The following is a 19,806-nucleotide window of genomic DNA, read 5'->3' as shown; positions in this document are numbered from 1 at the left end:
TCTATAGATAATATTGATCAGTGTTAATATATCTTTAATTTTTTGTTAAAATTTAAATGCTGGGAATTAATTTTGATTGATTCAAATAGACTATGGATTAGCTAGAATTTGTGGATAAGGTTCATAATAGGTTAATGTCTCATCGTAAAAGGCCACATGATAGTCAGAACGTGAGAAATGGTTGATGTAGGGAAATTTCTTGGAGGCACAATAATTTTTATTGTGATAATTTGTTAATAGTTAAGTATTTTAAGTTTTGAGGAGTTTAAGAAAAGTTCAAGATGGAGTTTGGTAAGTTAAGTGTAACTTTTAATCTGATTATTGGATTGAGTAGAAATTTTGACAAAAAATTCTAAAGGTCCTGTTTTATATTGGATTAAAATTTCAGATTGCATTATTTTTTTTTTGTATATTTGGATTATTTTTTCTATTTAGATTAGAATTTTAAATTTAATTAGTACTTTACTATTTAGAAACTCGTGCTAGATGAATTTTATTAATTAAGTATATTTTAATTAAGAATTAGAAATTCTTTTCCATAAAGGATTTAGAACTAATATAAATAGAGATATCTAGTTTATTTTGAGAAAAAAATTATTATTTAGACTTTTAATAAAATACTAGAGAGTTTTCTCAAAATTTTAGTATAGCTTAGATATGTAATCTAAATATTTGAAAACCTTAATTTTTATCTATGCTATATGCCGCTTCAATAGGATATAGGTTTTGTGGATAATGTTCTAATTAGAGTGCAGTCTATTATAAAATCCCACTTTATATTTCTTGGGCAATATGATTTGTCTGCTGCAGTTATGTGTGATATGGATGAGCTTGATCTTTGCAGTTTAATCACAAGTCAATTGCTTAGGAGCCTTTTTAGCATTTGTAAGAAATTAGTGGTTTTGGAACTTAGTAAAAACCTTGTCCTTGATGTTCCTGGGTTTGTTTGGATTAAACGTTCCTAGGGTAAATTCAAAATACCAATTCAAATGGCCTTTCCCAAAAAGAAATAAAAGACATTGAAGTCAATGGTCTGTCCTTTAATATTCTAGCCGTCTTCTTTCTCAAGTTCCTTTACTTCACACAGTCACCTCCATGTCCTCCATCTTCCTCCCATCTAGCCTTCTGTAAAGCCATGTCTAAAGTTTTGGTGGGGAGTTAGATATGTTTTTCATACTTTTACCCATGTCATGTCACTGGGACACGAGTATTTGGAGGTAAATTGAAGAAGGGACAGAGCATTAGAGGCACTATAACCATTGATTTTCCTCAGAAAAATTAATCTTTTTACCTCAATAAAGTCCTCACTGTTAATCTTGTAAGAGCATCTCCAATGGGAAATGCTATATTAAAGAGCCAAATGAAGAAAATAGCTTTTTGAATAGTGTAAATATAGCCTTTTTGATTATGTGCATTCCTTTGATAAAAAGCTATTTAGAAAAGCCAATTATATTTTAATATATTTCATGTTAAATTAATTTTAATATAATTATATAACTAATTTAGATATTTTATATATAATATAATTATGATATTTTAATTATATAATTAATATGAGTAATTTAAAATTAATGAAGTAATATGAAAGTTAAAAGATATAATTTAAAATTGAATTTAAAATTTATTTATATGAATATTTTTAATTTTAAGTTTTATATGTTATTGTTAAAAATTTAATTTTTTAAAAGTAAATTCAAATTCAAACTCTGAAAGAATGACCGCCAATATTTTAAATTTTAAATTTTTAAAAAATAACCGCCAACATTTTAAATTTTAAAATTTCAAATTTTAAAAAAATTACCGCCAACATTTTAAGATTTTACAATTTGAAAAAATAATCCATCTATAAATATTCTCATATACCTTAACATTTTTTCTCGTCATTTTCTTCTCTTCAATCTTTGTTATATTTCATTAAAGTTCATCATGAATCATTCTAATTTTAATTTTTATGATGCTTTTGATTTTGATGATGACACTCTTGTGTTTGCTTTTCAAGTTGTTACTATTATGGTTGCTGAAGAAGAATCGAATAATCAAGGGCAAAGAACAGGGTATCATGGCTCTATTCCTGGTCACAATATTGTCAATCGTAATAGAAAGGAAGATGAGTTAAGGTTATATAATGATTATTTTGCAGAAAATGCTAAATTCATTGAAAGTCAATTTCGAAGAAGATTTAGGATGAGTCGTCATCTTTTTCTTCGGATCGCAAATGCAGTGGAAGCTCATAATCCATATTTCAAACAAAGGGCATATGCTCTTGGTGTTCTTGGTTTATCTTGCCTTCAAAAGGTAACTGCAGCTCACAGAATACTTGCATATGGTATTCCTGCAGATCTTACTGATGAATATCTTCGAATTGGAGAAACCACTACGATAGAAAGTCTTAGAGCTTTTGTCAAAGCAACCGTAGAAGTTTTTGGTGATTGGTATCTAAGGGCACCAAACGAGGCCGATATTTGTCGATTATTATCAAATGGAGAGCAGCGTGGATTTCCAGGGATGTTAGGGAGCATTGACTGCATGCATTGGAAATGAGAGAAATGCCCAATTGCCTAGGATGAGATGTATACTGGTCATTGTTGTGAACCAACTATAATTCTAGAGGTGGTGGCTTCACAAGATCTTTTGATATGGCATGCCTTTTTTGGAATGCATGGATCATTAAATGATATTAATGTTCTTGATTGGTCACCTATCCTTGCTGCACTTGCTGAAAGTCGTACTGCTCGTGTCAATTATACAATTAATGGGCATGAATATATAATGGGATACTATTTAGCAGATGAGATTTATCCTAATTGGTCATCCTTTGTTAAGACAATCCCAAGACCATTAGGAGCAAAGAGAAAATATTTTGCAAGCAAGCAAGAGTCTGCAAGAAAAGATGTGGAGCAGGCATTTGAGGTGCTCCAATCTCGTTTTGCAATTGTACGTGGACCTGTTCAATACTGGGATGAAGAAACGCTTGCATATATTATGAAAGCTTGCATAATAATGCATAATATGATTATTGAGGATAAAGGAGCAATGAACCTTGTATTTGACCATGAACATGAAGTCAATTTTTTTTATATCAGTGTCACATAGTGAAATACCAGAACTACATGATTTTCTTCAAACTCATAATCAAATTAGGGATAAAGCAACTAGCTCTCAACTACAAGAACATTTGATTGAACATTTGTGGGAACAATATGGCAACGAGTAGAATCTTTAGATTTGAACTTCTTATGTTATCATAATTTTCAAGTTTTTTATGTTTTTTTTTTCATTATGGTTGTTATCTTTTAAGTTAATTAATCCTACTTATTATTGTTAAGTGTTACAGGAACTTCAAAAAAGTATTATGAATTGATATCAATTTCATAACAATATATTTAAAATAACCAAGAATTTTCTACATATTTAATTAAAAATACATTACATTACAATAAATCAATCAAAGTTAAATAAAAATTAAAACCCCTCTTTTGTATAACTTCTAACTTTCTATTTTGAAAATACGCTGCAGAAATTGGATCCAAATTAGAAATATTCATTTTCATAATTTGTTCTTTCTCAATCCTGTCCAATTCTTGTTTCTCTTGATTTTGTTGAATCATGATGGCTTCTTGCTCTAACATAATTTTCCTGTCTTGTTTCTTCTGATCCTCAATTTCAACTAAAGTATCCCTTAATTGTTGTAAGAGATTCGTTACACTTACCTCCCCAACTTTATCTTTTCCTTGTCTACGTTTAAGTCGTTCCTTTACAACCTTCTGACCGATTAGTCTATCTTGATAAATCGATGGTTCACTATCTTCTCCTAAACTAACAGAATCAAGGGTAAATGGAGTTGATGAAGCCGGACTTGCATTGACATGACTTTTTTGTTTCTTGTTTGACCTTTGATGTTGACTTGCACGCTCAAATTGCCATTTGGGTTCTTTTCTTAAGATAACCCAACAATGTTTTAGTTGAAATCATTTGCCAACGCAAGAAGCATATATTTGCCGAGCATCATTAATCTGGTAAAAAAATAAATAAAATAAATAATGTTAAAATATGTGTCAAACAATTTAACATAGAAATGAAAATTAAAATTACCTTTGATTCTTCGGTCATTCCACTTTGCTGACGATTTTCAATTTGAGTAACAAATCCAAAAAATTTACCGACTTCTTTATTTATTTCTTGCCATCTACTTGAGATGCTTATTTGGGAATGATTATTCAAGTTTTCTCCATTCTCTATAAAGTAAGCATATACGCTAGCCCAGAACTGTTTTGTTTGTTGTTCAACTCCTGTAATTGGATCCTTGCTTATATTTAGCCATGCAGAGACAAGTAAACAGTCTTTCTTTGGTGAGAAATTTTTACTTCTTTGTGATTTTTTTGTCGAATGGACATTTAAATTTGAGTATGTTAAGTCATCAATTAATTTATTAGAATCACTTGGTTGAGAGAGAATATCTTCTGACTCACTCATAAGAAAGTTGGTAAAAGAGTTTGGAAAATTTGAATCCATCTACATTAAAAAAAAAACTCAAGTGAAAACCTTATAAGAGAGTGTAAAAGAAACTCACATTCAATGTCTAGCAATTTTGTAGTTTCCATACATGTGAATTAATAATAAGCATTGTATCCTACTTGTTCTAACATAACAATTTGACCATTTTTTGGAACTAAAAGAGAATTGATATACTGGTTTAATTGCATTTTCAACAAGACAAAATATAATTGATCTCAAATTAAAACAGACAATCAAAAATAAATTTTAAATATGTCACTCTATCTTTTTATCAATATCAATTACCATTATTAATTCCTCTCAATTTTATCAAAGATAACAACATTAATAAAAATTGTATTCCTTAACCCATATTAAAAACATAAAATAATAAAGAGATAAAAATCATCACAAATATTAAATTAACAATAAAAGGTCTAAAAAATCAAGAGATATAAAAGAGAAAATAGAAAAAGCTTTTAAACAAACATACCTTTTAATTTCAGCTAATTAACACAACTGATGTTATTAATTAACCGGAGAATAATTGATTCTTGTTTTTCTAAATTTGAGAGAAGGGTAAGGCACAATACAAAATTTTAAAATCTACAAGTTCTTTCCTCCTCCATTTAAAGAAAATTCCTCCTGCATTTAAAGAAAAAAAAAAGTTGTTGACCAACGACTATAAAAATAGCCGTTGGTCAACAGTTATTTGCTTTTGCTATTTCTACAGGGAAATGTAGAAATGGCTGGCCAGTGAACAAATAGCCAAAATAGCTATTTGTTTGGGTGCTGCGTTGGAGTAAAGAAATGAAAAAGTAAAATTAACATTTGGCTTTTCATTTGGCTCATGCGTTGAAGTTGCTCTAAGTATTTAGTTTTGCTTTTTTAATTATATACCTTCTTGGTTAATCTTGTCCTCGTTTCTTGGACTTTTTTTTTTGCCTAATTCTCTTCTTCTTCTTCAAACCATTCAACAATATGTATCTTTCTTATAATTCTAAATGGTTTTACATGTCATTTCTTTAATTTATTTTACAAGTGATATTATAATTTGATTAATGATTTTCCTATTATAATATTCCAAGTGTTGTATAATTTGGTTTCTTTCAAGTTACTTTGATTTTAAAGATTTACTCTTTCACCTTTGAAGACCATGACAAAAGACAATAGACAAAAATGTTACAAGAAAGCGAATAAAGATATGATTTGTAGATTGCCTAATGAGATTCTTGATCATGTACTCTCGTTTCTTCCTTTAAAAGAATATGTGCGAACCAGCATTTTGTCCAAAAGTTGGAGAGAACGCTGGACATCACTTGCCAATTTTAATTTTGATGATCACATTCGATGGCAACTATCAGCAGAAAGAGAGACCACCTTTGGGGATTTCATGTGTTAGCGTGATTACTGGACATCTACATAGGATTTCCTTGATTATAGGAGATCTGCCTTGCACAATATTAGCAACCATATCAAACGTATCTGTGTCATATTTCATTACGTATCTGTCATATTTCATTCCTAAACTAACTCATATTCTTATGTATATATATAGTTATTGTATCTCAGTACAAAGACACATTCAAATAATACATACACAATTCTCTGCAACCCTTCTTTGTTATTGTTCTTTGGTCTCTGTTAACATGGTATCTGAGCCTAGACTCTAGATCCAAAATTTCTCATATACTTCCATGGTCTCTGTGTCTTTGCAATAAATCTGTTCCTGCTTCTCTTTGGCATTCATAGAAACACCTCTCTGACAATATTATTGGAGTCTACAACTGTCGTATGCCTTGCTCTCTGTCATCATCATGAAAAAACCTGATATTTCACAACCCATTACAACTGTTTTGTCTGGTTCAAACTATAATCTTTGGATTCAAGGAATGAAAAGCTTCTTAATTGGTCGTAAGCTATGGCGTATTGTTACTGGAGATATCACTAAACCAACCAAACGAGACATAACTTCTCTTCCTCTGGTGTTCAGGTACAGGATTCACAAACAGGACAGATTCTTGGAACGGGTCGCAAAGTGGGTCGATTATTTGAGCTTGCATCACTTCACTTACCTCAGAAATTTATGTCTGCTGCTACAACCATAAATTCTTCCATTCACCAATGGCATCTTCGACTTGGAGATGCCTCAGCTAGCAAAATTCAACCTTTAATTTCTCGTGGATTATTAGGATCTACTAAGTTTGAGTCATTCAATTGTTTACATTGTCAGCTTGCAAAACAACCTGCCTTGTCTTTTTCCAATAATGTCTCTATTTCAAATAGTCCTTTTAGCTTAATACATTCTGACATTTGGGGTCCTTCTCTTGTTTCTTCTATCAATGGTTTTTGATATTTTGTGTTATTTATTGATGATCATTCTTGTTTTACTTGGATATATTTTCTGAAACATCGTTCTGAGTTACCACAAATATACATTACCTTTGCTAATATGGTTAAAACTTAGTTTTCTTGTTCCATAAAAATTCTTAGAATAGACAATGCCATGGAATATAGAGATTCTTCCTTACTTCAGTTCTTGAATAAGCAAGGCACTGTGGTTTAACGTTCTTGTCCTCATACCTCACAGCAGAATGGTAGAGTCGAGCGAAAGCATCGCCATATTCTTGATTCTGTACGTGCTTTTCTAATTTCAGCATCATGTCCTGAAAAATTTTAGGGAGAAGCGGCTCTTAATGCTGTCTATACTATTAATCGGCTCCCCACTTCAATTCTTCATAATTTATCTCTTTTTGAAAAATTGTTTGGTCAGCCTCCTGACTATTTTGTTCTTAAATCTTTTGGATGTGCTTGTTTCGTGCTTTTACAGCCTCATGAACATACAAAATTACAACCCCGAGCTCGTCTGTGTTGTTTGCTTGGTTATGGGAATGAATACAAGGGGTTTCGATGTTGGGATCCTATTTCTAATAGATTACGTATCTCTTGTCATGTTGTCTTTTGGGAAAACACCATGTTCTCTTCTCTTTCAAAGTTTCACCATTTTGTCCAAACTGACTCTTTCTTTTTCACTAATTCCTCCATTTATTTGTTTCCAAGTCCTAATCTAGATGATTCTGATGCACTCACTGATAACTCTTTACCACATGATCCCCCTGAATCTGTACCAGCTGTTGATCCTGCACCTGTCCCTGCCACTACTCCTGTCAATCCTCTTTGTCGTTCCACTCGGGTAAGGAAACTCCTCATTCTCTTGCAGATTTTCATTGTTATTCTGCTATTGCTACTCTTCATGAGCCTCGATCTTATTGAGAGGCAAATACTGACCCTTTTTGGCAGCAAGCTATGCGTGAGGAACTTCAGGATTTGCAGAAAACTCATACTTGGGACTTAGTTGATCTTCCTCCTAACAAGACACCTGTTGGCTGCAAATAGGTTTACAAAATTAAAACTCGTTCTGATGGAACTATTGAGCGTTATAAAGCTCGTTTGGTTGCCAAAGGATACACTCAAGAGTATGGTATAGACTATGAAGAAACTTTTGCTCCTGTAGCTTGGTTAACATCTGTCCGTAGACTATTAGCTATTGCTGCAGCTTGAAAGTGGAAGCTATTTCAGATGGATGTTAAAAATGCCTTCCTTCATGGTGATTTAACAGAAGAAGTTTATATGCTTCCTCCTCTTGGTTATCATACTTCTCATAAAGTTTGTAAACTTCAGAAAGCCTTGTATGGATTAAAACAAGCCCCTAGGGCTTGGTTTGCCAAATTCAGTTCCACTCTTGCTTAGTTTGGCTTTCTTTCCAGTTCTCATGATTCTGCATTGTTCATTCGACGAACTGATCGTGGTGTTGTTCTTTTATTAATATATGTTAATGATATGATAATAACAAGAGATGATGCTTCTGGTATTTTCAAAGTTCAACACCATCTTAGTCAGCATTTTGAGATGAAAGATCTTGGTCATCTTAGTTATTTTCTAGATCTTGAAGTTTCTCAATCTTCTGAAGGCTATTACTTATCACAAGCCAAGTATTCATCTGATTTACTTTCTCGTGCTGGTATCACTGACAACAAAACAGAGTCCACGCCCCTGGAAGTCAATTGCAAACTTACACCTCTAAATGGCACTCCTCTTGCTGATCCTACTTTGTATCGACAACTTGTTTGGAGTCTTGTCTATCTCACTGCTACTCGACCTGACATCTCATATGCTGTTCATTTAGTGAGTCAGTTCATGTCTGCCCCTCGCTCCACTCACTTCTCTACAGTGCTTCGGATGCTTCGTTATCTTAAAGGCACTCTCTTTTATGGTTTACACTTCTCTACCAACTCCTCATTGGTGTTGTCTGGCTACTCTGATGCTGATTGGGGTAGAGATCCAACTGATCGTCGGTCTACAACTGGATATTGTTTCTTCCTGGGTGATTCTCTTATCTCTTGGCGTAGCAAAAAGCAAACTGTTGTTGCTCGCTCTAGTGCCGAATCTGAATATCATGCTATTGCAGATGCTTCCTCTGAATTAATTTGGTTACGGTGGCTATTAACTGACATGGGTGTTCCACATTCTTCTGCCACTATGCTTCATTGTGATAATAAAAGTGCTATACAAATTTCTCATAATGATGTATTTAATGAGCGTACAAAACACATCGAGATTGATTGTCATTTTGTACGACATCATGTTTCTTATGGCACTATACGATTGGTTTTAGTCTCCTCTAAACAACAAACAATTGATATCTTCACCAAAACACTTCTTCCAGGTCGTTTTCAGGATCTCTTACGCAAACTAAAGATGGCATCTACTATACCACCTTGAGTTTGAGGGAGGGTGTTAGCGTGATTACTGGACATCTACATAGGATTTCCTTGATTATAGGAGATTTGCCTTGCACAATATTAGCAACCATATCAAATGTATCTGTGTCATATTTCATTACATATTTGTCATATTTCATTCCTAAACTAACTCATATTCTTATGTATATATATAGTTATTGTATCTCAGTACAGAGACACATTCAAATAATATATACACAATTCTCTGCAACCCTTCTTTGTTATTGTTCTTTGGTCTCTGTTAACAGGATAGGTTTTCTTATTTTCATAACTCCTGAAAACTCTATTGCAAAATTTCATCTCAGAGTACATGGAAGCAATCCTTCTTCCTGTATAAGCAATGGATTTCTGCTGCAATTAAGGACAATCTTGAGGAGCTTATACTATACACGTCTGATCATGTTCTGTTGCCTCGGAGAATTTTTTGTTGTGAGAAATTAGTGGTTTCGGACCTTAGTTATCGAATTGATATTGATCTTCTTGGGGTTGGTGTACGCTTTCCATGTCTCAAGGTCCTTCATCTTCAAGACCTCCTGATGCTTGATGATCATGCTTCCATAGAGAAACTATTAGCAGGTTCCCCGGTCCTTGAAGCACTGAAAATTGAACATGAAGCCAGGAACGCCTGTATATGCATGCTCAAGCTCACTGGAACGCTTGATCATAAGATTTACATTTATTGCTTATTACGTGAAGGATCCTAGTTGTAGAGCACGGGTGGTGTTTGACGGGCGGTGCGGTGCAATCATTGCTTTGTTAAATTTTAAAATTATTTTTATTTAAAATTAATTTTTTATTTTTATTATATTTAAAATCGTTTTGATATGCTATATTAAAAATACTTTTTAAAAATAAAAAAATATTATTTTAATATTTTTTTAAATAAAAAAACAATTTAAAAGACAACTACTACAATATTTCTAGACACCCCTTATTCTTGCCCCTAACCTTGAGCTTCTTAAACTAACTGGTGTCCCACGATGCTGCAGCCTCTGTACTCACTAGTAGAGGCAGCTCTCCGTGTTGCTTATGAACATGTCTTCACCATACAAGTAGATGATTATATTGACATGACAGTTCAGTTTTTGAGACCGATCATGCCTATTGTCAAGAACTGAAAATTGTGTGATTCTACTATGAGGTAAGTTTCTTCGTCATTTTACTGTTGTGCTTAAAATTTTCCATGGTCTGATCACACCCTCCCTCACATAGACATCCCCGTTACAGACGCTATCAGACACAGTTCATAAGAAGTTGCCTTTCTCTGACAATCTTCCTGATTTTCAGAATTTAACTCGTTTGGAGATTGAAGCTAGTGGAAATGATCGTTGGTTGGTCTTGCAATAGATATTCAAATGCTCTCCTAAGGTGGAAGTCTTCATCTTATACAAGGACATGGTCAGTTCCTATAAGATACGTACTTGCTATGTTTTCTGCAAGTAAGATCGGAATTGTTCTTCTTACTGACTTTTAATCATTCAGATGGAGAAAACTGCCGAATCATTGAGAAGCATAATTCAATATGTTATAACATAAATCAAGTAACTCTACATCATTATAATGATAGAAGGAGGAGCATAATTCATTATGTTTAATGTTTTTGTATTTCAGGTCATAGGCATTATTTTCCATTAAAAGATAATATGTAAATGGCAAGTTTATGGTTTACAATAGCAGAAGAAATTCAATTTTACAAGGAAAAACCATTATGTATGTATAATGTTCGAAATATAAGAGATCCAGCATATTTTATGATGATTAATTGTCATTTTATCGTATTAATGCTATGTTTCTTTGAAATTGATTTTTGAGAAATTATTTTCTAAACTTTTCTGTATTTGTTTGCCATCAGAAAAGTTGGTCAACGGAAAACACTTTCCGGTTAAAAAAAAATTTGGCTTGGTTTCCAGAAAAGTATTTTTCTAAAAAATTTGGACGGAAAACACTTTTCAGAAGTTGTAAAAAATTTAGAAATGTCTTAGTTGATTATATCAAATTTGGTACTCAAACTTTTAATTGCTATATATATTTTGTTTTGAATATTTATTTTTCAATTTTATCTCTTAAAATTTAATTTTTATATTAACTTTGGTCCTTATTTTTATAATTGTTATTTGTTTTTTCCTTATCATTTTTTTATTGAAATTTTTTATTTATCAAATTTGATCCTCATTCTTTTGATTGTTACTTATTTTATTTGAAATAATTTATGAAATGTTAATTATTATTATTTTAATTTCTTCATCTTTTATTTTTTAATTTTTTTAGATTTGATTTCTATTATTTTGATTATTATTTATTTTATTTGAGATAATTTATGAAATTATATTTTGTTTTCAATTTTATTCTCATTTAACTTTTTAATTTGTAAGATTTGTTCATTATTATTTTAATAAATTTGAGAAAAATAAAATATTAATAAGTTATTTTTCAGCTTATTTTCCATGACATAACCAATACTGGAAATTGTTTTTCAATTTATTTTTCATTCCACTATCAAACATCAGAAAATAATTTACTTTTCCGGAATTTATTTTCTTAAAAAAACTACTTTCCAGTAAATAAACGGGTCTAAATCCCTACAGCAATAGGGATTTTTACTGTTTTCTATATTTTGTTTTTCAGTACTGATATCCCTTCATACTGCATAAGACCTTTCCCCCCCCTCTATACATACTAGTTTTTTCTCTTCTACGAAAAGAGTGCGAGTATGTTAACTCCATTTGCATTATCTTTAATTGCCAGCATTCCCTGTGTAACAATTAATTGACTTGTAAAATCAAGAAATCTTGTTAGATAAAGTATGAGAAGTGTTTCATGTTTTTTTCTTAACCTAATTAGAAGTGTACCGATAATAGAATAGATAGCCCCTTGAATGGTTTAAGAATAAATAGGTTGATCGTAATTTAATATCCATGAAGTAGTCTTTTTTTTTTTTTTAATTAAAGCAACTATAATTGCAAGGTTGTGTGGTTTATAAAATGTTTTTTTTTTATTAACATGAGTGTTCGGGTTAGTTTATGTATACCTCGACTAATTCTATGGATCTTAAAGTTAACGATCATATAAAGTTTTAGCAGCTATCATATTAATAATTACAGGGTTCAAACATGAAATCACATTATAACAAATTTTGTTTATTACTAGACCAAGATGGTTATAAAATATTTTATTTTAAATAATGTCTCGAAGATTATTATATGAACAACTTAAAATGATGAGGATGAAACCTTTTATTAAGGCTTTATGTTGTTTTTATTTCTCTGATTTGGAGGCAGGGGCATTAAAAGTGTAGGCAACATCATTTCTTTACGTGGTTCTTCTGAGTCTGGGCCCATGACACGCTGGTCATGTAGGTTAGGTGAGCACAAGAAACCATTGCAGCAACTAGAAGTGAGTTTGACAGAAGAAATAATAATTTATCAGGTAAAAATTAAGTAAAAAAATATAAGTAAACACATTTACTAAGCAAAGCAAGTTGTTGAGAGAGAGGATGTTGCCCTAAATGAAGGAGGGGGAAAGAAAGAAGATATCTGATTTTAAAATAGTCCTAGAGGAAAACACAAATACCACTCAAGCAAAAAGGGGTAAAAAGCATGGCGGTGGACCTGTGCAAACTGATTTATCAAGCATAAAAAAGTCTTGAATGATTGAAATATGAGAAAAAGAAGAAAGCAATGACCACCAAAGGAGAAGGATTCGAGGAGCAAATTTAAAGAAAACATAAAAGATCATTGAAAGATAGAAGGGAATTTGTAGCATGAATGAATGAAGAAGGTTTGAATTTCAGCTAAGAAAAAGTAAAGCAAGAGGAAGGCGACGTATCTACAAATATGAATTCGAAGCAATTTGCAAAAGGTGGAGATGAAGCTATACAGGTAAGCCTGTTTGCAGAGAGAGCAAAATAACATTAAAAAAAACAAAATTCGAGAGAGAAGACAAAACAGCAACCCTTATAAGGCAGCACAAGTAGGAGCAACATGACAGGTAAAGAAAAAAAGGGATAATGGCGAGATCAACCGATAATTAAATTGGAAAAAAAAAATGAAGAATTCCCAATATTCAAAGTCAAATGAAAGTAAAATAAGCTGCAAAGGAAGAGGAGGAGAAAGGTGAATGAAGCAGAAACAACTCAAACAACAGACACCGAAACAGGTATGGCATTAAACAAAAGTCAAAAGAAGATAAGACTTTAGTATTTTGGTTCGGTGGGAGGACTGGTACTTATTGGAAATGAAAGTTTTCAACGACCTGTCCATTCTTATCAATGCTTACCGATTTCATGGTTACATATTTTCTATGGTGGTGTCGATTCCTAAGCTCTCTTTTCTTGATTACATTTTCAACCAAAAGGCCATAAATGCTTGCAAAACCCTTAATTTTCACTAAGTAATTAAGCCCTTACACATTCTTCAAGAGCAGCACCAAATAACCCTATATGGCTAGGAATCCCTCAGCATGAAAGATAACAGAGCTAAAGAAATGATTGAATGAAAACGTGAGGACCAACCTGTTTGAACTTGTAGTGGATAAACGCCTGTGATAAAATAAAAAGGAACAAAAATGCAGGTACATGGATAATGAAATATCTTTTTATAACGACGAATAATAGACAGCAATAAACATGAAAAAAGTGTCGAGGAAAAGGGAAAAAAGAAAAAAGAAAAAAACTCAAGTGTCAAGTCCCTCTAATAAATGAGATTTTCTCATAACTATTCTAAAAAATAGAGAGAATAATATCAAAATACAGGACATGACAGTCGAGAAGAGTTTAGAGCAAGAGATATTCACTTAAAAACTGCACCTGGGTTTCAAACCAGTAGACAAAGCAAGGCTTGAGGATAACAAGGTCAAGACCAAACAAAGTAGAGAATAGAAAACCCAAAAGGGCAAAAATAGTTTGCTTGTAACCTGAAAGGACACCAATTAATCCGGACATAGGAAAAAGTAGGGCTTGTTTGAGGCCGAGTTGCCATGGCAGTCCTGAGAGGATGTTGAAAGTTGAGGAAACCAGTCTCCAAAGTCAAAGGCATTAAATGGAAAGAGCTCATGTGTCAAAACAAGTCGTGTAAGCATTGGGAAAAGTGGTAACTGCAAACTGGACTAAAATGGAATGGTAAGGGCAACTATATTTATCTGATCAGAGGACATCGGGGAATGCCAAGACGAAGGGCCCAGAGCGTAAGGAGAAGGAGGGGAAAAGCTGAAACATACAAGAATTCCCATTTCAAGCCCAACTCCATCAAATCAAAACCACCAGAGCTCTAGCCAAGAGAATGTTGAAAAAAACCTGGAGAGATATAACTTATAGTGTGTGTACAATGTCTTCATTTTAGTTCTTTAGTTTTGAGTTGTAACTGTAATAATGGCTTATAAGGATGACATGGATGAAATTAAATCTTGACTAGGGAGGACCAAGCCATGAAAAAAGTGGAAAGGGACCTAAACAAAGAAGAAGAAGAAGAAGAAGAAATCATGAACACTATAGATTCCATAGTGCAATCCATCATGAACACCATGGATCTTGAGTTATATGCAATGCTACAAGGAATCACTTTGTTCTTTTAGTTTTATATATAAAATTAATATTATAATCATAATAATTATGTTTTCTCATCGTATTGATCAAACCACAAACAACCCACTATGGTCATTTTACTTGGGAATATTGAAAAATCTGCTCTCTAAAAAGAGATTAATATTGAGTTCATGAATAAAATAAACACGAAAAAGAGAAAGTTGTGTTGATCAAACCCATCGAAGATGATTTTATGAAAATAATTTTTACTTTTTATCACTTAATTATTTTTCTCTTTTTTGCTCTCTCTCTCTTCTCATAAAATAAATTTGATAGTTAGTTTCGAAGTAAAATAAGATTTTCCCGCTTCCTATCTTAGAAAAAGGAATCATTCACGTGTCAATGAGGTGTTGTTGTAGTGTCAAATATTAACATCATATTTTTTTTTTATATCCAATGTTTAATCAAACTATAATATTCCAAGGCATTCTTGTCGTTGAACATTCAAAGTCCCCGTTACATTTCCCACGATCATACATGAAAACAAAAATAAATAAATTAATTACAAATTAAAAAAACAGGCATGCACGCACGTAGACACACCTTTAATTCTACTAACTTAAAAAAACATTATTAATTAGCAATAGGCTACAATTACTCTTAAATACAAATCGACAGCTAAGGTGAAGTTGCAACAGGAACCAATTTTGATTATTGTTATTTTTTATTTTTAAAAAGATATCCTTCATATGAGCATATCAAAACATCCTTCTAATAAATGATCGACGAAGATTAGAGTTGCTAATTATAATTTTATTCAAAGTAAAAAAAAATAATCAGACTATTTGATTTTCTTCAGATTTTATCACTAGCTCATATTTCTCAATATAGTAGTGAAAATAAAACAATAATCACGAGTTCGAGTACCCTCATGATCATTAGAGGTTTACATAGTCGGTAACTTCATAGTTCGCGGGATTAGTCGAGGTATGCGCAAGCAGACTCAAACACCCACGTTAATAAAAAAAATAATATTCTCTAAATAAAAAGACGTGTCCAAATAAGTTGAAGGGGTGAATTTATAAATATCAAGGACATGTTTTAAAACACTATACAATCACATGGACTAACATAAACCTTGGGAGGGGCCGCTACTTAAAAAGAAAACAAGGAAGAGTAGAGTTGGTGGTCAACAAGTAATTTAAGCCTCGGGCGTAATGCGAGCCGTAATTTTTGAAATGGCCTAACTCCCGACACCCTCTACTCTTCTACTACGTGCAAAACTAAAATACCACTCTGCTTCATATATTTCTCCAATAATCTTACGTCATCGAACAACAATTTGAGTGCCACGACAGGCAGACACATACTATTTAGCCCTTTGAGACATCATTTGTTAAATCATGAATCAGTTTCTATTTTCTCATATTATATTTTGAATTTGAATTTGAATTTAATTTTGAATTTAATTAAGAATTAAAAAAAAAACTCGAAGAGAAGTAACAAATATGTTTTTTTTTTAAAAAAAAAAAACGTAAGAAAACCCTGAAGATATTTTTGTTAATATATACTTATATATTATCATATTGTTCCTAATTTAATCTAACCAGGCCACAAAATAACTCAAATTGAAAGGAATAAATTTTTTTGGAAAATAAGGTGAGTTGAGGTGCTTCACTATTTAAAAAATTAATAAATATAATAAATATACCAAATTAAAAAAATGATTGAAATGTAAAGCATGTTGAAAAAAGATGCTTAATCCCAAATCGTTACCAATTTTAATTTTATCCAAAAGTTCTTTTTATTTTTATTTTTTAGTTCATGATTTTAAAAGAAAAAAGAGAACATCAATTGAAAATAGTGATGATAGAAAAAAATCATTGATTTGATCATTTTTCAATGAAGTAACTTGTCATTCTTGATGTTAACTAGTTTTATTGGACATTAAAAGTTTGACGGTGATGATTTTTTTAAATATCATTGAAAAACGATATCGGACTCATATATTTAAAGATTTTTCAACTAGTTGATTTTCACCTTTTGGGTTGATTTTGAGGTGTTTTGAGGTAATAATATAATTTAGAGACTTTTTAAGATGTTTTGAAAGTGTGTTTTATGTGAAAATAAGTTGACAAATGGATTTTCAACCCAAAAAACCCTCTCCTGGATTTTTTGGCCAACACAATAATGTTTAAAATTAAGGCTGTAACCCAACAAATGACATGTAATCTAATTTTTTAAAGAAAGTTATAAGGGGTGGAAGGCAAGTCGCCGACTCCTTCAAAAAATTATGGCTTAAGCATGTGGGCTTGTCTCAAGCTCAAGTGTCTAGGTTTTTTTTACGGTTTTTTTTTTTAATTTTATTATTCAATATTTGATTGATTTTGAATTGATATTCATATTTTGTTATCATATAATTAAATTAAAAAATATTATTGAAATTCAATCACAAGTTTAGTCAGTTAACCCAGGTTAATCTAATATATACACTTCTCAATGTTTACAAAAATATCATATTGAAATATTATTTTAAAATCAAAAGATTTAACTGATTATTTTGGTTATCTTTGTCCTTAGATTTTTTTTTTGGGTCTTATATATATATATATATACTCTCTAAATTTATAACGTTAACTGAGTCACTTTAAAATAACTCTTATGCAGTATAATTTAAAATCCAAAATAAAAAAGGAATCAAGTTAGAAGAAATTTAATCTACTTTACTAGGTTTAAAAATAATACTAGAAAATTTCCCCGATATTATATAACAATTATTCTGGTCCACAGCATAACACACACAAATAGTCATGTAGTATATTACTATCCAGGAATTATTTTTGGTTGAAAGTATTGTCTAAATCATTTATATGTACAGATGTTAAATTAATCATGGTGGTGGGTGAAGGTTCAAAACCCTGAAACCGACACTGCAGATGAGAAGCACCAAATATATTTAAATTCGGCCATTGATACAACACCACACCAAACAAGTAAGTAGGACCAGCATGAGTTGAAGGCAAGGCCTTGGCTCACACGGTTCTAGTATGGCTGGGAAATCAAATTAATTGCCTGATGATACTACACAATATTTCATATATATAGCTAGTAAAATACTAAAATTATTGAAAATCAATTAGGTTTTTTTTTTTAAAAAAAAAAACTGAGTTCTTATTGCAAATCAAGATTGATAAAGTCTCTTGCATAGACATTCTCCTTTGATTTTATACATCAGCAATATGAACAGTTTATCCACATACGGTACAGAATGGATTAATTCATACATAAAATAGTAAAATAAAACCAAAGAACATTCAATCATCAAACAGTGATGCATTAACATTAATTATAATACTGTTTATATGTAGAAAGTACTCCATGATTGATCATTTGATGACAAAAAAAGGACTGCAAATTGCAAAGAAGACATCAGACCCGGGAAACCAGCCAAACCTTGTTAATTTCATTGCCAGCAAATCTGCCTTGGAAATTCTAAGAGCAGTTTGAATATATTTCTTATTGTAACCCTATCTCTCTAGCTAACCCCATTCCCCATATTTTATAAGCCATAACAGGAAAAGAAAAGAAAAACAAGAATCGAAACCAAGAACATGAACATAAACAAGATAAAAGAAGAACAAGTCAAATGCCTGGCTTTCCCATGTACGCCGCTAAATTTATAATTTGTTTGCCTCGGTGAATTCTTCTCCGAGACCAGACTTCCCAAAAGCAAACCCCATGTGTATATCTCTAATCCTTCTCTGGGCCAAAGAAACTTGCAGGTAAGTTTGAATGTATAGCATGCACGTATGATCTGATCTTGCCAGACAATTGATCACGCTTCTTCTTCTTCCTCCTCCTGATCAGCTTGAGACCCATTTTCATTTATCTCTCCGTAACTTTGCTTCTAATTAATCTCTCTAGTGCCGAGAAAGAAAGAGATCAGGAGTAAGAGATAGCTAAACAAGAAAAGTAAAGAGGAGTAGTGTGTCGTCCTAGAACTTGAACGCTCAACAAGAAGATTAATATATAAAAAGGGAATAGAAAAGGAGAGAAAGGGGTAGAGGAAAGGGCGTTCCCAAGAAGATGACGAGCGTTTCCCGTTAATGTTGTTTTCAAAGGTTGGGTTTTAATTTTCTTGAACGTGGGGCCAATCAAATGAACATCAGTCCCCTTTTTGTTTCACACGTTGGGGTGCTTCTCTTTGTCTTCCCTTCTAACAGTCAATGACTCTTACGTGTTCCTCAGATCAATTAGTGGCCTTAGCCTACCCTAAGGGAATAGATCATCTCTTTTGGTTTCATTAATTTTGTATTTTCTTTAATTACTTTTTGTGCTTAGAAACATCTGGCCTTGATTTTGGGAGTCTCATCATCTGTCACACCTTTATATACAGTGATTGAATTTTAGTACTATAAATGGTTTTAAATTTTAAAAATTTAAATTAATAGGTAAGATTTTAAGATATAATTTATTATAGAAATTTCAGTCGGTTCTCCTGTTTGTTGTTCTAATGGGTTTGTTGCAATTCGATTTCACCGCATCTTATTCATGGTTGATGATTTGGGAGCAAGAGAGAGGAAAGACGCCAATAATTGTGCTATAATTATCAATGATTTTATTTGAAAATCAAAATAAATGAACCAATTTTCTGTAAAATGGAGAAAAAAAACCGTGTGATTCTGCTTGTCTTTCATGAAAAATCCCTTGCTACTCTAACTAAGAGGTCAATATTGGATAGGGTGAAGACAATTGATAATTAATGAGATTTCATGTATTGAATTTAATAGTGAAGTTTAATTAGTTTTATATTAAAAAAATTTCATCTTGAGATAGATTATGGCTGATTGATTCCAAATTTGTACACATCATGATCACTTTCTTATAATTAATATATTTGATTTGTGATTCTTTAAACTACTTCCTCTCCTTTTTTTTATATTCTATGCTATACAGGCAAGTGCTTTAAGCAAAATCTTTATAAAAAATGAA

General features: G+C 31.8%; 1 protein-coding gene and 1 pseudogene across 1 annotated transcript; both read left to right on the top strand.

The window, feature by feature from the left end:
* The first annotated feature begins 2,010 nt into the window (after positions 1-2,010).
* LOC133682951 (uncharacterized) lies at positions 2,011-3,093 on the top strand. The gene is made up of 2 exons (XM_062106479.1): positions 2,011-2,515; positions 2,609-3,093. Exons 1-2 carry the CDS (start codon positions 2,011-2,013, stop codon positions 3,091-3,093), a joined length of 990 nt encoding a protein of 329 aa, XP_061962463.1.
* Positions 3,094-5,650: 2,557 nt separating this feature from the next.
* On the top strand, positions 5,651-10,942 carry LOC133682117 (F-box/LRR-repeat protein At4g14103-like; annotated as a pseudogene).
* The last annotated feature ends 8,864 nt before the right edge of the window (positions 10,943-19,806 follow it).

This window comes from Populus nigra, chromosome 2 (assembly GCF_951802175.1).
Source record: "Populus nigra chromosome 2, ddPopNigr1.1, whole genome shotgun sequence".
Classification (NCBI taxonomy): Eukaryota; Viridiplantae; Streptophyta; class Magnoliopsida; order Malpighiales; family Salicaceae; genus Populus; species Populus nigra.
The sequence above is the reverse complement of the archived record's forward strand: the minus strand, read 5'-3'. Positions and strand labels throughout refer to the sequence as shown.

Excerpts from the sequence above, each read along its gene's own strand:
- LOC133682951 (XM_062106479.1), top strand. The coding sequence starts at position 2,011 with ATGGTTGCTGAAGAAGAATCGAATAATCAAGGGCAAAGAACAGGGTAT. Across the intron at positions 2,516-2,608 it reads ATTTCCAGGGATGTTAGGGA|AGGTGGTGGCTTCACAAGAT; the intron begins GCATTGACTGCA and ends CTATAATTCTAG.